General features: G+C 35.6%; 3 protein-coding genes across 3 annotated transcripts in view; all 3 read right to left on the bottom strand.

The window, feature by feature from the left end:
* Positions 1-1,323: 1,323 nt before the first annotated feature.
* Positions 1,324-2,018, bottom strand: LOC120600795 (olfactory receptor 5B12-like; the record flags this gene model as incomplete). Its single annotated transcript, XM_039860325.1, is given in 2 exon segments — positions 1,324-1,988; positions 1,991-2,018. Coding segments are annotated over 2 exon segments (693 nt in total), but the record flags the coding sequence as incomplete, so codon positions are not given.
* A 6,401-nt stretch (positions 2,019-8,419) lies between these two features.
* The window catches only part of LOC120600792 (olfactory receptor 5B2), a 40,420-nt gene continuing 28,687 nt past the window's right edge, over positions 8,420-20,152 (bottom strand). The window contains exons 5-7 of the mRNA XM_039860323.1: positions 13,595-13,753; positions 12,957-13,088; positions 8,420-9,385 (exon numbers count right to left, since the gene is read on the bottom strand). Coding sequence (XP_039716257.1) covers positions 8,420-9,385 — 966 coding nt within the window. The 5' untranslated portion in view covers positions 12,957-13,088; positions 13,595-13,753. The remainder of the gene's footprint in view (positions 9,386-12,956; positions 13,089-13,594; positions 13,754-20,152) is intronic.
* LOC120600793 (olfactory receptor 5B12) lies at positions 16,684-17,731 on the bottom strand. Its single transcript, XM_039860324.1, has one exon. The coding sequence runs from the start codon at positions 17,626-17,628 to the stop codon at positions 16,684-16,686; it is 945 nt and encodes a 314-aa protein (XP_039716258.1). The 5' UTR covers positions 17,629-17,731.

Genomic DNA, 20,152 nt, shown 5'->3' with positions numbered 1-20,152 from the left:
GATGGATTATTGAATTGTATACTTGAAACCTATATAATTTTATTAACCAATGTCACCCCGATTACTTGAATAAAAAAAAAAATAGAAACTCTTGATTTGAAAAGAAAAACAAAAAACTCACTAATGTGAATCAATAGCAGATTCAAACTGGCAGGGAAAAAGTAAGTGAACGTTAAGACAGGTCAGTTGAAAATATCCAGCCTGAGAAACGGGAATAAAAAAGAATGAAGAAAAATAAACAGTCTCAGAGAATAGCGGGATACTACAAGAATATTAACATATGCCTAATGGGAGTCCAAAAAGGAGAGAGAGAAAAGGACAGAAAGCATATTTGAAGAAATGAATGTCCCCAAACTTCCCAAATTTGAAGAAAGGAATGGATGTACATATAGTTTTAAAAATTTTAACATAATAAGAATCAAAATATTAGCAGATTTGTACAATAATGAATTCATAGCATTTATATACAAATAAGTTATTAATACTATTGTCTTTTTTGGTAATTGAAAGTTAAAAATTAAATGTTATAATTTTATTTAAGTGAACTAAAATATGCCTTTATCATTCTTTTCTTTTTCCTACATTGTGTCATTTTTCTCTTATTAAAATTGTCATATAAATATTTATTTTTAGATATGACTTATTAACACGGAAATTTTGCTAGGAAAATGATTTCCCATGTAACAGCATGTGTTTTCATTACAACCATAAACAAAGAATGAATAATAAATCTACACTCAAGAAACTTCGGAAGTATTTTCATAAAGTTTAAGTTTAAAAATATAAAATCTATTGCTTTTGCATATGTAAAAAGATAATGTGAAATAGGATTTTTGAAAACCAAACATACACGAGACATATAATATATATTATATATATTTACTAAGTCAAATATTTATATTAAGAATGTGACCTCGGGCACAAAAATAATTGTTTTAGATGCTACTCTAACAATAGACTTATCACATGTACATCTTAACTAATTTCTCCTTCTGTAGTATGTGGGTTTAACGAGTTTCCCATAAATGATATATGTGTGTGCATATGCTTATACGTACGTGTGAGTGTACATGTTCATGTGGGAGTGTGAGTGAATATATTTACTAAGAAGAATTTAACAAATAAGAATTATGTATTAATAGGTGATTCTTCTGAACTATTATTCCTAGGTGTCATATTTTTTAAAGACTCTTTTTTTGTAGGATTAATTAATAACTGGAGAAATTACCACATGGAATTAGAAATGTCATGGCTAGAATGGTAAATATTGTCCCTAGACAGATCTGAGTTGTCTAAAACTGTCTTACTGTTGCTTTTATGTAATTAAAATATGACTCCTATGGAAGACTTTGCCTTCCCTACTGCCTTTTTAAAGGTACTCTTGACCTCTTTGTTCCTCAGGCTGTAGACCAAGGGGTTCAGCATGGGGATGACCATGGTGTAGAACACGGAGGCCACATTGTCTGTGTCCATGGAATGGCTGGAGCTGGGCTGTAAGTACATGAAGATGCCCGTCCCACAAAATATGGAGACTGCAGTGAGGTGGGAGATGCAGGTGGAAAAGGCCTTTTGGCGTCCCTCGGCTGAGTTCATCTTCAGAATGGTGATAAATATAAACAGATAGGAGATCAAGATGACCAGGATGGAAAAGAGGTCATTGAAACCCACCACCAAGAAAATAACCATCTCACTGATGTGGTTGTCTGAGCATGAGAGGGCCAGGAGAGAAGGGGCATCACAGAAAAAGTGATCAAGCACATTGGACCTGCAGAAGGAGAGCCTGAAAATGTTCCCAGTGTGGATGGAAGCATTCAGGAAGCCACAGACGTAGGAGTCTATGACCAGACGAGCACACACATCTGTCGTCATGGTGGTGGTGTAATGCAGGGGTTTACATACTGCTGCGTAGTGGTCATAAGCCATTGAGGCCAAGAGGAAGTTTTCTACAGTGATGAAAGCTGCAAAGAAGAAGAACTGGGAGACACAGCATTGTAAGGGACGATTTTTTCTTTTAGTATTACCCCATTTTATTGACATTATGGATTTCTTATCCATTCCTCAATTAAGGGACATTAGGGTGGTTCTAGCGTTTGGTGATTTTGAATAAAGCTGGTCTAAAATATACCTATGTTTTCTGTGAACATAGGCTTTGATTTCATTTAGGTAAATACCTGTGAGAAGGATTGCTTGGTGAGAAGGTAAATACGTGCTCCATTGAAAAAGAAATTGCCAAACCGTTTTCTGAATTCTATTATGTTGTCCCCACCTGTAACGCATACCAGTTGCTTCATATCTTTCCCAGCAGTTGGTATTTTAATGTTTAAAAAATATTTAAATCTCGTTTCCTTTCTTGCTCTTTTGCAAAGATGTCTCAAAAAAAATCTCAGAAATATTTTTTTAACCTCCGCATTTGCCTTACCAACACAGTTCTGGCCTAGGAGTGTTTTTCTCCAACAAAGGAACAAGATCCACTCTTTTATCTGTACACTTGCATTTGAACGCACACTCCCAAGGAGACATCACACCTCACTAAATGCAGAAAGTTTTGTGGTTACAAATGCATTCCATGCACTCAGATGGCTTAGCCCCAACTTCAAGTTATTCAACTCCTCCAAACTTCAACTCGTAAGGAGAGAGACTATACTATCATGTAATTTTCATAGGATTGATAAGAAAATGATCATATAACATATACACAAAACGGAGTGCAATTTTTAGCACATATCATATGTTCCATAAGATTACATGTTGATTGATCAAATATTGATATGGCGTTTTTCACAAATATATTGATGCTCAAACATTCCATCTGCTTCCCCTACATGTGACTGCCCCATTGCAGCTCAGCAGAGTCTTACTAGTTCTAAACAATGGACATTGGGAAAAATTGATTATTTGCCATTTCTGAGTGGGTTGAAACACAGGCACAATACTCCGATTGTCTCTTCTGCCACGGAGACCAGGGGAGGCTTCACTTTCCAGAAGGTGCAGCTATGGATGGCGAAGCTTTCATTTCCTGGTGTCTTTCAGTGACCACATAGAGAGAAGGGATCCTCTCCTTCCCAGGACAAGCTGTGTGGTGGACATGCAGTGGCGTAGTGAGAAACAAATCTATGAGAGGCTAAATAATGGCTTGAAGCTATCAGTTCATAATATCTTTAACCTTTAAATAATGATGGCTATGAACTGAATTGTGTCCCCTGCCCTCAAATTCACAAGTTGAAGCCTTAACTCCCTAATATCATTATTTTGGAGATAGGAATTAAATGGAGGGAATTAGGTTACATGAAGTCATAGGATGGGGCCCTAATCCAACAGGGCTGGTGCCCCAGAAGATGAGGAAGAGATATTAGAACTGTCTCTCTCCATCATGTGGGGACACAGTGAAAAGGTGACAATCTGCAAGTCAGAAAGAGTCTTCACCAGGAACTGAGTTGTCCAGCACAGGGGTCTTGGAATTTCTAGGCTCCAGAACTGTGAGAAAGGAAATTTCTGTTGTTAAGTCAATCAGTCTGTGGTGTTTTGTTATGACAGCCCAGGCCGACTAATACAGTAACCTCATGTGGCAAAGACTTCGCAGTTGTGATTAATTAACAGTATGGATATGGTAGATCAGCCTAGATTATTCACTGAGACCTCAAAGCAATAGCCAATGTCTTTATAAGAGAGAAGTAGGAAAAATGGCAGAGAAGAGAGTTCCACATAAATAGCAAAAAAAAAAAGCAAGCAGAAAGTTTCAGAATCCTTTTTGTCAGAACTCTGGAAAATAGTCAAAGGTTTACACAACCAAACAAACACTGAATCAGGAAAATGGTGACTTAACTATAGAGTTTAGGGAAATAGCTGACCAACCAGTAACTGACATCAAGCCAAAGGAACAGACACTTCTGGGATCTCACATACCGAAGCATACGTGATTTACAAAGCAGTTTAGAAACTCACCCGTTGAACAAGTGCAACCCACAACAAGCAACACAACCAAACCCTAGGAGGGGGAAGAATCGGATTCCCAGAATCATTGCACTGTAGCATTTAAAAATGCAGTTTTCAATGAAAAACTAAAAGACACAAAAAAAGAAAACATGAAAGTATGTCCCATTCAGACACACGAAAAGAAAAAGAAGTTAACAGAAACTGTCCCTGAAGGAGAAACACATTAGACTTAATAGTCACAGATTTTAAATCAACTGTCTTAATTATGCTCAAAGAGCTTAAGGAAATACTGATAAAGAATTAAAGGGACTCAGAGAATGATTTTTTCATAAAATAGCAGCTATTAAATAAGAAATAGAAATTATAAATGGAACCAGGTAGATTTGGAGCTGAAAAGTACAAATGAAATTAAAACTTCACTAGAGTGTTTCAATAGATTTGAGCAGGAAGAAGTAATGCGTCGATCTGAAGATAAGTCAATAAATGTAGTCCAATCTGAGGAACATAAATTTTTAAAAAAATTATAACTTAAAAGTGCCTAAGAAACCTGTTGGACACTATTAATTATACCAAGATATGCATAAAGGGAATGCCAGAATGAGAGAAGAGAAAAAGGACAGAAAAGACATTTTAAGAAATATGGCCCAAAACTTGTCAAATTTTGAAAATGACCATATGTGTGGAAATTAAAGAACACACTCTTACACAAGTAATGGGTTTAAGAAGACATCAAAAGTGGAATAGAAAATACTTTAAGACAAATGAAAATACTACATATCAAAATTTTGAGTTAACAAAACCAGTGCTCATAGAGAAATTTATGGCTGCAAGTGTTTATTTTAAAAATGAAGAAAGATCTCAAATCAGTAACTTAACTTTCAACCTTAAGGAAATAGAGAAAGGAGTACATGCTAAACCCAACACTAGAAAAAGAAAGAAAATAATAAAAATTAGAGAGAGGTGAAATGAACAATAGAAAAAACAACAAAGCCAAAGCTTATTCTCTGAAAAGTTCAACAAAAATGACAAACCTTTATAGATTATGAAGAAAAAAGAAAAGACTCAAATTACTAAAATGAGAAATGAAAGTGGGGACATTAACACAAGCCTTACAGAAATAAAAATATTATAATAGAATACTATTAACAACTATACGACTAATAATATATAACCCAGATGAAATATACGATTTTTAAGAAATACATAGATTACGAATACTGAGTCAAAATATGAAAATAGGAAGTCTGAGCAGTCATACAACAAAATAAGCAAATGAATCAATGATAGCTTTTCAATAACAACAACAATAAATCCCAGGAAAAGACGGCTTCACTGATGAATTCTAAAAACATTTAAATAAAAATATATACCAATTTTTCTCAAACTCTTTCAAAAAATAGAATAAGTGAGAACATCTCCTAAGTCATTCTATGAGGTCATCTATGCTTTACATCTGTATAATTTTGAAGAAAATAATTATTGCCATAATGATAATGCAAGGTAATATCTTTTTCATTTCATTACATTAGCCATTTGTTTCTCATTGTTACAGGGCATCACATTTCCATGGAGAACAGTGTGGAGGTGATGGAGTTTATCCTGGAGAGGATGAAGAGCGTCTCAGAACTGCAGGTCTCCGTCTCTGTTATGCTCATCATCATTTCCCTCGGTAATTTATTTGTACTTTTTCCTCAGTAACTTCCTTCTGGTGGACTTTGGCTACTTCTCCACGGTCACTCACAAAGAAGTGGCTGGTCCTTATAGGAGACAAAGTTATATCGTATGACATATATGCTGCTCAGAAATTCACTGCTGCCATCTTTGCCACAGTGGAAAGTTACCTTTTGGCCTGAATGGCCTATGACATCTGTGCAGCAGTATGTGAACTTGTACAAAACAACCACCATCATGACAAGTGTGAGGGTGTGTTGTCAGGCTATAGAATCCTATGTCGGTGGTTTTCTGAATGCCTGTGTCCACACTGGGGTCATGCTCATGTCTCTGTCTCTATGACCAGTTTGGCACAACATGACATGCCACTGGAGATGTTACCTTGATCTCTTAAACAAGATGATCACTTATCTTTTGCCAGTTTCTTCCATAGAATGTACCTTGTAACCCTCCTGCATACTCTTTACTTTAGAAGCAAGTCGCTAAGTTCAGTCTACACTCAAGGTAGAAGGGATTACACTTCACTTCCTAAATATAGTATTTAAATTTTTTCCTGTAAGGAAGATATATATATATATAATATATATATTATACACACACACAACACACACACACACACACACACACACACACACACAATAATACACACACATTATCACGAAAACCAAACCAAGACTCTGAAACAAAGAGTCAAGGATGCTGATGATAGATATCTTCATGGAGTACAGTAAGGGGCACAAAGGAGTCAATGGCCAATTCTACTTGGACCAGCAATCAGAAAAGGCTCATGAAGAAAAAGGAGGTTGAAATGAGTTTTAAAAAATGAAAAACAACCAAATGTTCGTTAGGCAGATGGTGTCAAAGAAAATAGTACAAGCAATCAGAGTCATAAAACAGTCACTTTTCAAATGTATGAATTCTGAAAACAGTAATAACATTTAAAACTTTTCTTTCAACAAATAGATACTTGACATAATAAGGACTGAATAGTCTGCTTTCAAAATTAATTTATTAAACATCTAATTTTTAAATGATGCATTCAATCAGTCTATACATTTATTGAGTCCTAACTCCAATCAAACTCGGAAACGCCATGGAAAAACGATACTGACAAGATCTTATCCTCATAGAATTTACAGCTTTATGGGATAGAGATACAAGGAAACAACTAAATGCAGAATAATTTATAAATATTATTAGCACTATGAAAATGATCAGGGATTTGCAATAGATACTAACAGAGGAGGGAGAGAGATACTTAAACTAGGTATATAGCATTGAGAATGCAAGAAAAGGACACTCTAATGTCTTCATGCAGATAAAATCTAACTATCTTCATGCAAATAAAATCTAAATGACATGCTGCTGAATAGGATACAAAGAGTAAGGAAAAGAGAGCTCAAGAATGACTCCACGTCTCTGAGTTAGTGTTACTGTCATTTAGAGATACAGCAACAACTAAAGGAGAAATATGTTTAGAAGCAGAGAGAGAGAGAAAGAGGGAGTTAGTTCTGTTAGACTTGGTGTGTTGGAGATGTGCCTGGTCCTCAAGCAAAGAAACCTGGATTCCATGCATTAAATTAATTAAACAGATGTTTATTGAATATTTACTATGGGTCAGGCCCTGTTTTAGGATTTGCGGATAGGAAATAGTTGAACATCCATATTTTCCTAAAGCTTATGTTAAAGAGGAAAGAGACTGATAATAAACAAAATAAATAACTAAATATATAGAGATAGTAGAGAGTTTAAAGAAGAAAAAATCAACAGCCTTTTGAAAGAGACTCTAAAAGGAAAGCAGTTGAATACATTTCAGGGGCCACAGTGATTGATAATAAATGAAAACAGATAGCTTTATCACCTCAATTGAGTTTAATAACATACCAATGAAGGTGGAGTTGCATTGTGGGAGTCAGGCTACCTGGGCTCTCCTCATAAGTTTCCACTTGAGAGTTGTACAACCTGAGCAAGTCCCTCAACATCAATGCATATATGAGTACAATATCACTGGAATGGATATTACAGCACATGAGAGCCTGGAGTGGGGATCGTTACCAAAAAAATTAATGGATGGACGCTCATGGAAAGCTGGAAGATGCACTTGATATGAACAGCAGAGTTCACGAAGACTCAGACATGAGAGTAGTCAGTTGAGGATACATTTTTCTTATTCATAGAATAAAGGTAACAACTTAGATCATCTTTAATATTTCTTCCAGATCTAAATTTGATTAGACCAACTTTTTTTTTTTGTCAATGGCATGACCTTCTTACTTGATTTATAGTGCACAGTTCCTTCCACGATTCTGAACCTGGTTGGTGATGAGAGTCAATGTGAAGAGGAGAAATGCTCACTTTAAACGCTTGTGATTCTAGTGTCAGTTCGACTCTACCAAAACAGTGAGGCTACAGCTTTATTTTCTCTAATGGAAATATAAGATCACTTCAACTTATCACTTTTTTCTCAGTACAAACTCTTGGAATGAAAGCATCATACTCTGAGAGAGCTGGCCTGGAAATATTATGTAAGAAAGCTGGTCCAGCCTCTGGAAGATGAAAGACCGCGTGAAGCGGCAGTAGAGAGTGGCCAGAATCCACATGCAGAAATGTGAGTAAGGCCATTTTGAACCTTTCAGCCCAGCTGACCAGGCAGAAGACATGCAACCTCAGGAGTGAGCCCATGTGAAAGCAGCAGAGCCTTAGAATCGTGAGCAACAAAAGCTGTTGTTTTAAGCCACTAGGTCTTGTGGTAGTTTGTTGCATAACAATAGACAACTGATTAACTATACAGATTGTGTAACTTCTCTAATTAAAACTATGTGCTGAGCAGCACCTTCATTTTGTTAGCGGCTTTTCTGAAAGCATTATTAACCTCTCTGTTTCTTAGACTATAGACAATAGGGTTCAACATGGGGACTATTATTGTGTAGAATACAGATGCCATTTGGTCATTGTCCATAGAATGACTAGAACTGGGTTGTAGGTACATGAAGATTACAGTTCCATAGAACATGGTTATGGCAGTGAGGTGAGAAGCACAAGTAGAGAAGGCTTTCTTCCGCCCCTCTGCTGAGCGCATCCTCAGGATGGCAATGAATATGAACAGGTAGGAGGTCAAGATAACTGTAAGTGCAAACAGGACATTGAAAGTTCCTAAGGCAAAAAGCACAATTTCATTTATGTAGATATCAGAACAGGAAAGAGCCAGGATTGGGGGGATATCACAGAAAAAGTGATGGACTACATTGGAATGGCAGAAAGAGAGGCAGAAGGTAAATCCAGTGTGGATGGCAGATACAACAAAACCCCAGATGTAGCATCCTATGGCCATTCGAGCACACACGCTGGCGGTCACAGTGGTGGTGTAATGTAAGGGTTTACACACCGCTGCATGACGATCATAAGCCATGACAGCTAGTAGGAAACACTCTGTACTGGCAAAAGCCACAAAGAAGAACATCTGAGCAACACAGCCTCCATAGGAGATGACTTTATCCCCCGTGAGGAACCCAGCCATCACCTTGGGAGTAACAGACGAGGAGTAAACACAGTCCACCAGGGAGAGGTTACTGAGGAAGAAATACATGGGCGTGTGAAGACGAGCGTCCAGCAGAATTAACGTGATCATCCCAAGATTTCCCACGAGAGTGATGAGATAGATGAGAGTGAATGTTATGAAGAGGGGGACTTGCAGCTCTGGGGTGTCACTCAGTCCCAAGAGTCTAAACTCCTTTACTTCGGTGCTATTCTCCATGGAAGCCATTTTGAAATTGAGTTTCATCTGTCAATACAAGGGAAGCAAAATGAATAAATTACTTCTATGCATGGGAAATGACTTACAGCACACCCATGTCACCCAAATGACGTGAGCACACCATGATCCCATTAGCAAAGCAGTGTTCCCAGTAATCCTGAGACTGGCTCCTTCTGACCTCCATTTTCAATTTGTAAGGGTTTGTACATATTTGTGAGTTCCTGACACCACTCCAGTATTCCAAATGGGCTTCTCTTCAAAATATCTATTGCTTATTTTCATTTGGGTTGAAAGTTTGTGCTTTCTCTGTAAATAACTCTATAATTCTTGAGCCAGATAACACTCATAATAACTGAACATTTCCCACGTGCCAGGTAGTCTGAGAAGAATAGATATATCTCATTAATCTCCCAGCTGTCCTATTATGCAGTTACCTGAGAAAAAATGATGCATCACTGGTTTTCTGGATGTGAAGTACTGTGAATTATAAGATTATCATCCAAGCAATTGTCATTCATCTTAGAAAGGATAGTTTCCCTTTCACTCCTCAGAGATAACTGTCCCCCTTAAAAGATATGCCAAAAAAAGTGTAAAAATCTCAAAACTCTGATGACCCAAGCACTGTACTGTACCGCCTCTATGCCTTGCTTCATCCTCTTGAGGGGAGAGAATGGAGGAAGATGCTCATCCTCATTTTATCCCCTTGGAAAAGCAGCATACATCTTTCTGAGCTTTAATTTTCTCATCCAAAAAATAACGTGGGCAACATATTTCCTATTTTTACTATGTCATAAGATTCTTACGGTAATGTAAAAAGGTGCTTTGAAAACAATGCAAGTCTATAGAGAGGCAGTATATTGTGGAGGTAAAGAATTTGGGGCGACCTGTATGCATTCGTTTTGGCATTTCCACTTGCTAGGTGGGCAACCTTGGGCAAGTCAACACATTTTTGTGCCTCAGTTTAAAACAGATGATAATAATAGCACCTCACAATGCTGTTTAGAGAATTTAATAAGTTGGTATATTTAAATCACTCAGGATAGTCCTTAATACACGGTTAGCATGCAATAAATCGTAAGTTTTACTATAATTTTTTGTTTTGCTATTATTAAATAAATATTATTATTATTATTATTAATAGCAGTTGTAGTTGTATGTAAGATTGTTTTAAAAAATTAACAAAATAAATCCAACAGAATTATTGGAGCCACATTACTGAAGAAACTTATATAGGTGAGTGACCTCAGAGCTTCCATTCGAATTTGTTTCAATAAACATACTATTTTTTACAAATATTAACTACAGAAAACGGGGACTGAGCTCTAGGGTACTACCAGATAACAAAATTTGAGATGCTATTTTTCATGGCATGGTTTCTGCAAGAGAAATCTATTGAAGGTTGTACCCATTATTTCACCCAACTGTGTAGTCTCATTATCAAATAGCCTCCATGATTTTCAGAGTCCAGGCTAAATACTTGGTCAAGCCTGATAAGGTCTTCAACAAAGGATCCCTAATGCAGAATTATTCTGTCACAAGTGTTCCTTGTAGTCGTGAGCATGTCCTGTTATCTCTATCTTTAAAATGTATCCCAGATTCATTCACTCATCACCGCCTCTAGTGCTACCACTCCAGGCCAAGCCATCATTTAGGTCATGCCTGGTAAGAACTGAGGCCCAGAATCGGTCACTGAGAAAGTCCGGGAAAGGAAACGTGAGGCAAGATGCAGATAGGGGAGCTGAGAAATAGGGGAGCTGAGAAATGGTGGGAGCTAAGAAGTAGGTATTGAAGGATGTTGAAGTTTCTCTTTCCCACTAGGCAGTAAATGTGTCCTGTAGACCACATCTTTTTAATCCTAACAATAATATCAGCAACGTAATGGGTAGCTGTGTTGCCCTTCATGCCAGGTACTATTGTCCTAGTTCATACCGATTCAAACCTCTAATAGTCTGAATCCAAGCCCGAATACTAATAGAAACAATGCATAACATTGACAATGTATTATGATGCCTAAAGTTTTTTTCTGTATGACCCAATGTACCTAATATATAAATGAGCACATAATAGATGATAATTAAGGAGACTAAATGATTAAATAATTTCATAATTGTAAGTCAGTCTGGAGTAATAAAAAGTGCTTGACATTTAGGACCAGACACAATATTTGAATTTCAGCTTTTTCACTTAATAGTTTGAACATGATTTCAAGATTCTCTAAAGGCCTTTTTTTCCCCAAAAATGACAAAATGGAGATAATAACTTCTTTACACTTATTGGGGAAACTTTATTTGACTTACATGGTTACATATCCATCGCATCCTAGATTGCACCTTGAAAAAGCCTTGATTTATTTATCTTTGTATTCATGTGCTTAGCACAGTGCATAGCACATATTACACAGTCAATGAATTTTTGTTGGATGAATGAACTAGTGAAGAAATCATTGTTATTTCCATACAAAAGTAGCTCTGTAGAGAGAAATTTGCAATGAGAGATCAAACATCTCCAATTATAAATGCTCTGAGACTCTAGATGAAGAATCTAAAGGGAACAGAATTCATATGCATTTCATTGATACTTTCATCAGAATATATTTATACATAATAATTTACATTTATTCAATATAGTTAATGTCAATAGTTTTCTTAAAATTCCCCTTAGGATATACTCAGTAAAACTTACTTAAATCAGAAGAGAAATGTATCTATTGAAATATAACAAAGAATAATATTTCATAAAACTCCTTTTTGTTGAATCAATAAATGTTTTACACTTATCAAATCTTCAACAAATAAACCCTCCATAAATTTGTTTTGAGTAATCTGAGTCTTGGAGAATTAATTTACCACAAATTGTCGTATAACACTATCTCACAATTATTAGTAATAATTCCTAACTCCTACAGCACTTAATATGCACAAATATTTTTCTAAATGTTTTAAATATTTGGGCTCATTTAAGATAGAAAAGAATAGAAAGCAAATATGCATTGAAAATGAAAAAATAAGTAGCGCTTTTTGAAAGTTTTTTTCTGGTGTGTGTGTGTGTGTGTGTGTGTGTGCGTGCGTGTGTGTTTGCATGCTGAGTGACAATGTAAATCATACCTTTACTGTGGATTCCTTGTTCAAAAAAGTCTAAAATCTTTGATCAAGAGCCTCTAAAAACGTCTGTGTACATTAACACATAAGACTAGGCTTTAATAATATAGAACCATGAACTGCAGAATGTGTTCAGTGAACAGGCTCAATAAATAATTCATTTAGCGACTCATTCCCTCATTCATTTATTTATTCACTTGTTATCTTGACAAACATTTGCTTGGTGCCTATCATTTACTGAGTGCTTTCTTAAGCACAGGAATTTTAAATAATGAGAAAAATACCATCCTCTGTTATTTGAAAAAAATCACCATTTGTTCCTAATTCATTGAGATAGTCGTAACATCTGGACTCTAGCTAAACAACATGGAAGCATGAGAGTATTAAAACTTGGGACATTAGACATGAAAAATCCACAGGAATATGTTGCCCTTGTAACTTAATATAATACATCGAACACCACGATCTCAACAGACCATAGGAGTGAGCCGGAAATTTACCTTGCTCTACAAGGAAAACGACACAACTTCATTTATGATCTTCAAATTATTAGTCCCTCTCAAAAAGAAAGACAGGGTCCCATCGAAGTCCTTACTTAATGTCTGGTCGCAAAGATTTAAGTTTCCTAGAGGCTGGAAAATGTAAGGAAAAGGTAATTATTAGGTGAAGATTATAAAATATTCTTTAATCTGCCACACAGGGATGCTGTTGGGAGGACAAATAGGAGACATGCACTCTGTAAAGGGCTGAGCAACTCCAAGAAAAGGTCATTGTACTCACTGTGGACGACACTCAGCTTAAGGGTTTATCCCTGACCATCGTTGCAGGCTCAGAGTGATATGCCAGTGAAATAAGTCCACTTAGTTAAATGAACAACCTTTTACATTAAGATCAATAAAAGAACACCAAAAGTCCTTCGGCATACAGACTGGTCCCTATAAAATGATGTCAGATAGAGTCATGTTGGGCCGTTAGAGGTTAATGACTGGGAACCAGAGGGATTTATGCATACGTGAAGTTGTCAGGGGACTAGGTACCCAAGAGAGCAGACATAGTTTCTCACTCCAGTCATTTAGAGAAGAAGCAATTAAGCCGTAGAGACTTATAGCTTGTGAAGGCATAGCACTGATGTACTTACATGACTCGGGGTTATTTCTCCTTCACAGTGCAGACGTCTTCAACAGAAGACATTCAGACGTAGCTTTCCTGATGACGGTCAGGCAGAATCATGAGAGGCATAACAGAAATCAGGCTGAGATGTTATAAAAGTTGTGTTGCCCCATGGTGACATGACTTCCTGAAATTCATGTGAGGAAGGTTACAAATTATGTAACCCTGTGCACTTCGATTCCCTCCTTTTTTAAAGGAAATGATGATAGTGCCGACTTCACATGGTTGTTATGAGGAGCATATAAATTAATATTTATCAGTCTTTAAAACAGAGAGTGGTACATTGTAAACTCTCATCAAACACTATAAAACGATTATGAAGTCTCACTTTTTTATTTTATTAAATTTATTGGAGGGACAGTAGTTAATAAAATTATATAGGTTTCAAGTGTATAATTTTATAATACATTATCTGTAATATTGCATTGTGTGGTCACCACCCAAAGTCCAATCTCTTTTTGTCAACATATGTTTGACACTCTTTATCCTTTTCTATGTACCCTCACCCCATATCCCTCTGGTAACCAATATACTGTTGTCTGTATCCATGAGTGTTTGTTTTTGTCTTGTTTGTTTGTTGCTTTCAGTTTTATATTCCACATGTGAGTGAAATCATATGGTTCTCAACTTTTTCTGTTGGACTTATTTCGCTTAGCATGATATTCTCAAGATCCATCTATGTTGTAGCAAATGGCAGTATTTCATCTTTTTATGGCTGAGTACTATTCCATTGTATATATATGTACGTCTTCTTTATCTAATCATCTATTGAAGGACACCTTTGTTTCCATGTCTTGACTACCGTGAATAATGCTGCCATGAATATAGGGGTACAAATGTCTTTACGAATAAATGTTTTCAAATTTTCAGATAGATATCCAGAAGAGGGATTGCTGAATCATATGGTAATTCTACTCTTAATTTTCTGAGAAAACTCCATACTGTTTAAAGTCTTACTCTTTTTGTCAGAAAACTTCCATTCGTTTTAAAAGAATATTTATTTTCTCTGGAAGAAATTTTTTATCCCTTTAAGACCTTATGAGTCACCACGAGTTAATTCCAAAGACCCTGCCACATAACTGTGGGGTTGAGGTGTGTGTTAGTAATTAGTGAACTGAGAAATGAGACAGAGAAAAATCAAAGTACGAACTGCTTGAGCTGTCGAACAAATTGGAAAACAAGGATTCACCTGTAGCACATTTGGTTTACCCTCTGAGTTACAGACAAAGTTGAACAATCCTGGAACTCATAAAACCCTCCACTGTATTTCTTTTTTAAAAAATTAAATTTATTAAGGCAACGGTTTATAAAATTATATAGATTTTAAGTGTACAGTTTCATTTATTTTTCTATGTAGTAACTATAACATGGCCAACAGGAGTTATGACTTTTTTTTTTGATGCCTGTTACCCAAACTCTTCCTATTTCTGATAATTCCCCACTATTTGAAACTGAGCGGAAAGCAAAGAACTTCAGGAAATCAAATCTAAAGAATTAAAGAAAGTATGAGAATAGTGTCTCGCCAAATAGAGAAATCAATAAAGATATAGATTAAAAAAAAAATAGAAATTATATGTGGGCTATAAAACTGAAAGCGACAAACAAACAAAAACTCATAGACACAGACAATAGTTTAGTGGTCGCCAGAAGGAAAGGGGAAAAGTAAAAGGAGGTTAAATATCTGGTGACAGAGAGAAATTTGACTTTAAGTGGTGAAAAATCAATGTAACCTACATATGATGATTATTGAATTGTATACTTGAAACCTATATAATTTTATTAACCAATGTCACCCCAATTACTTGAATAAAAAAAAATAGAAACTCTTGATTTGAAAAGAAAAACAAAATACTCACTAATGTGAATCAATAGCAGATTTAAACTGGCAGGGAAAAAGTAAGTGAACGTTAAGACAGGTCACTTGAGAATATCCAGCCTGAGAAACGGGAATAAAAAAGAATGAAGAAAAATAAACAGTCTCAGAGAATAGCGGGATACTACAAGAATATTAACATATGCCTAATGGGAGTCCAAAAAGGAGAGAGAGAAAAGGACAGAAAGCATATTTGAAGAAATGAATGTCCCCAAACTTCCCAAATTTGAAGAAAGGAATGGATGTACATATAGTTTTAAAAATTTTAACATAATAAGAATCAAAATATTAGCAGATTTGTACAATAATGAATTCATAGCATTTATATACAAATAAGTTATTAATACTATTGTCTTTTTTGGTAATTGAAAGTTAAAAATTAAATGTTATAATTTTATTTAAGTGAACTAAAATATGCCTTTATCATTCTTTTCTTTTTCCTACATTGTGTCATTTTTCTCTATTAAAATTGTCATATAAATATTTATTTTTAGATATGACTTATTAATATGGAAATTTTGCTAGGAAAATGAATTCCCATGTATCAGCATATGATTTCATTACAACCATAAACAAAGAATGAATAATAAATCTACACTCAAGAAACTTTGGAAGTATTTTCATAAAGTTTAATTTTAAAAATATAAAATCTATTGCTTTTGCATATGTAAAAAGATAATGTGAAATAGGATTTTTGAAAACCAAACATACACGAGACATATAATATATATTATATATATTTACTAAGTCAAATATTTATATTAAGAATGTGACCTCGGGCACAAAAATAATTGTTTTAGATGCTACTCTAACAATAGACTTATCACATGTACATCTTAACTAATTTCTCCTTCTGTAGGTATGTAGGTTTAACGAGTTTCCCATAAATGATATATGTGTGTGCATATGCTTATACATACATGTGAGTGTACATGTTCATGTGGGAGTGTGAGTGAATATATTTACTAAGAAGAATTTAACAAATAAGAATTATGTATTAATAGGTGATTCTTCTGAACCTATTATTCCTAAGTATCATATTTTTTAAGACTTTTTTTGTAGGATTAATTAATAACTGGAGAAATTACCACATGGAATTAGAAATGTCATGGCTAGAATGGTAAATATTGTCCCTCAGACAAATCTGAGTTGTCTAAAACTGTCTTACTGTTGCTTTTATGTAATTAAAATATGACTCCTATGGAAGACTTTGCCTTCCCTACAGCCTTTTTAAAGGCACTCTTGACCTCTTTGTTCCTCAGGCTGTAGACCAAGGGGTTCAGCATGGGGATGACCATGGTGTAGAACACGGAGGCCACTTTGTCTGTGTCCATGGAATGGCTGGAGCTGGGCTGTAAGTACATGAAGATGCCCGTCCCATAAAATATGGAGACTGCAGTGAGGTGGGAGGTGCAGGTGGAAAAGGCCTTTTGGCGTCCCTCGGCTGAGTTCATCTTCAGAATGGTGATAAATATAAACAGGTAGGAGATCAAGATGACCAGGATGGAAAAGAGGTCATTAAAACCCACCACCAAGAAAATAACCATCTCACTGATGTGATTGTCTGAGCATGAGAGGGCGAGGAGAGGAGGGGCATCACAGAAAAAGTGATCAAGCACATTGGACCTGCAGAAGGAGAGCCTGAAAATGTTCCCAGTGTGGATGGAAGCATTCAGGAAGCCAGAGACGTAGGAGCCTATGACCAGACGAGCACACACACCTGTCGTCATGGTGGTGGTGTAATGCAGGGGTTTACATACTGCTGCGTAGCGGTCATAAGCCATTGAGGCCAAGAGGAAGTTTTCTACAGTGATAAAAGCTGCAAAGAAGAAGAACTGGGAGACACAAGCATTGTAGGGGATGATTTTGTCTCCTGTGAGGAATCCTGCCATCACTTTGGGAGTGACAGCGGAGGAATAACCGAAGTCCACCAGGGAGAGGTTACTGAGGAAAAAGTACATGGGAGTGTGCAGGCGAGAGTCCAACAGAATCAGCTCGATCATGCCCAGGTTTCCAACCAGAGTGATAAGGTAGATGAGACAGATGATAATGAAGAGTGGGATCTGTAGCTTGGGGTCATCTGTTAACCCCACAAGAATGAATTCAGTCACCTCGGTACTGTTTTCCATGGGGCCTAATTGGGAATTATGTGACTGATCTGCAGCAATAAGAAAACAGAATCAGAATGATAAATGGAGGGAAGAATCTGCTGAAATCAATCATCGTGTGTACTCTGTGCCTTATTTCAGTACTGCAGTAGCCTGTTTCCCAGAGTCTCTGGATCTAAAGGATGGCCATGACAATAAAACACAGTTGTAAATTATTGATAGATGATAGAATATCCAGATAGAAGGATTTGGAGATAATGCATCCTAACCTCCTGACTTTATAGAAGAGTGAATTAAAATAAAAAGAAGAAAAGACTCATGTAATATTCTCAGATTAGTTGCTCAATGAGTTCAGACTCCCAATTTGAAGTTTACAGAACAATCACAAATTATTCTTTATATTATACTAGAATAGCTAATAAAATTCATATGAAATTAAATTAATTGTACTTCGATTAACTTTTTTTTATCTTTTCCATTGTGTCAAGATCAGTGGTATATGATAGCCAAAGATATTAAATAAAACATATCCTTAGCTTAAAATGATCTCAGTATAGCACAGTACATGAAATGTGTTATTTATCAAAGAATAAGAAACAGTAGAAGTTCATGTATAAGGAATAAAAACATCTAGAAAAAGTTTTTACTTTTATTACATTAATATAGTTCTTAACTTTTGCTCTGATCTGGAGCCATGTTAAAACCATGTCAAAAGAAGCATATCCTACCTCCGCCGTGAACAGAATCAATGGACTTGAGTAGTGTGCAACATCACTCAGTCTTCATTTTTTTTCTATCAAACTGGGTTGATAAATGCAAACTGGAACTCTGTAAGTTGTTAGGTATTATGATTTGGACAGAGGGCTTGATTTATCTGGCATTAAAGAGGTGGATACGATAAGATGGAGTTTCCAGATAAGGATGAAATCGAAGATTTGATAACATCACTCACGCCATTTGCTTTCCTCCCAAACTCCTTCTACTCTCATATTCTTCATATAAGTTCCTCAAATTTTTCACACAAGACTTCTATGTATTTGAGCAGCTATTCCAGCTGTGCCAAGTGAGAATACATTTATTTTCTGACTCACCTTGGATATTAACTACTGTGCTAATATTAGGCCCCAGTCCCCCTTACTCCCAAATAAAATGAGAATAATAATATTGTCTGGAACTGAATATGCATTCAATAAATGTATCCATTTTTGGAAAATTTAAAGCGTAGATGAGTTTTACTTTTGTCCCATTATTTTTCCATTCTCTGAATCTGAAAAACTATCACAGATAAAAACAATACCATTTTTTATATATTATCACTGATGTTATAAACTATATAAGGAATTTTTTTTTTTTTTTTGAAACCTACATAAAAATCCTATTATGGAATCTTCACTTATTTTTCTAAATCGAGATTCTTTCCAAAATGGAGTCTGAAAATTTTATCTCCTTTAAAATTTTAGCTAAATAATGTAGAGATTAAAAATCTTTAAAAGATTAATCTTACTGGAGCAATTAAATAGTTGATCTAGTGATGAATTTTACTCAATAATTTTTATTGAGTGGCTACTATAAGCAAGGTATTGTCATATGGCATATATACTGGAATAAAAGGAAAATAGTAATTTCTATATTAGAAATGGAGGTAGATATAAAATAAAATGAATAGAAAATTATATAGTGTGCACAGACATTTTAAAAACACTGAGCGGGAGATAGATAAATTTAGAGATAGGTGGGTATAATTTTAAATGTGGTAGTGGGAGAGATTCATCCATAAAATTAAACTTTTCAGCAAATACCTAAAAGAAACAGGGGAACAGAGCTTGAGTTTGAGGAAAGAACATTCTAGGCAGAGGTGACAGCTAATCCATGGTGCTGGGGCTTGAACGTGCCAAAATTGTTCAAGGGACAGCAAGAAAACCAACAAGGTGGCAGTGGGAAAGGAAAGTTAGGTCAGAGTTACAGCAGGGTGAAGCTATAATGACCTCATACATTAAAGTCATTAGACTTTTATTCTGAATGACATTGGAAAACATTAGGATTTGGCCAAAAGGTGACAAAATCTGCTTTCCCTTAGGATCACTCTCTTAGATCTGTTGATGATTAAATTTAGCAAGATAAGAATGAAAGGTGCTAGAAAAATTAGGGAGCCTCTGTCATATGCCAGGTAAAAGGTGACAATTTCTTGGATTAAGATGGTAGTGAGAGGGATAATGAGAAATTATCCCCTTTGGGATATATTTCAAAAGTGGAGCCGATGAAATTTCCTGATATATTGAAAAAGGAGCATGAGAAAAAGAGAGGGGTCAATGCTGACTCTAATGTTTGCATAGTGATACACAGAATAGTATAAAAGAAGCAGATGTTTGGGAAAAGGGAGAAAAGAGATTATTTCATTGAATTTGAGATTCCTTTTAGAAATTCAAGTCTAAATGTTGCGCAAACAACTGGATAGACGATTTGGATTTTAGAGAGGAGAACTGGCTACAACAGATTAATTAATTTGAACTATGTTGGTAATTTCTAATGACGCAACGTACATATT

Source organism: Pteropus medius, unplaced genomic scaffold (genome assembly GCF_902729225.1).
Source record: "Pteropus medius unplaced genomic scaffold, Ma_sr-lr_union100, whole genome shotgun sequence".
Taxonomy (NCBI): domain Eukaryota; kingdom Metazoa; phylum Chordata; class Mammalia; order Chiroptera; family Pteropodidae; genus Pteropus; species Pteropus medius.
The sequence above is the reverse complement of the archived record's forward strand: the minus strand, read 5'-3'. Positions and strand labels throughout refer to the sequence as shown.

What these genes read in the sequence shown, in the direction of transcription:
- LOC120600793 (XM_039860324.1), bottom strand. Translation starts at nt 17,628, where the DNA reads ATGGAAAACAGTACCGAGGTGACTGAATTCATTCTTGTGGGGTTAACA.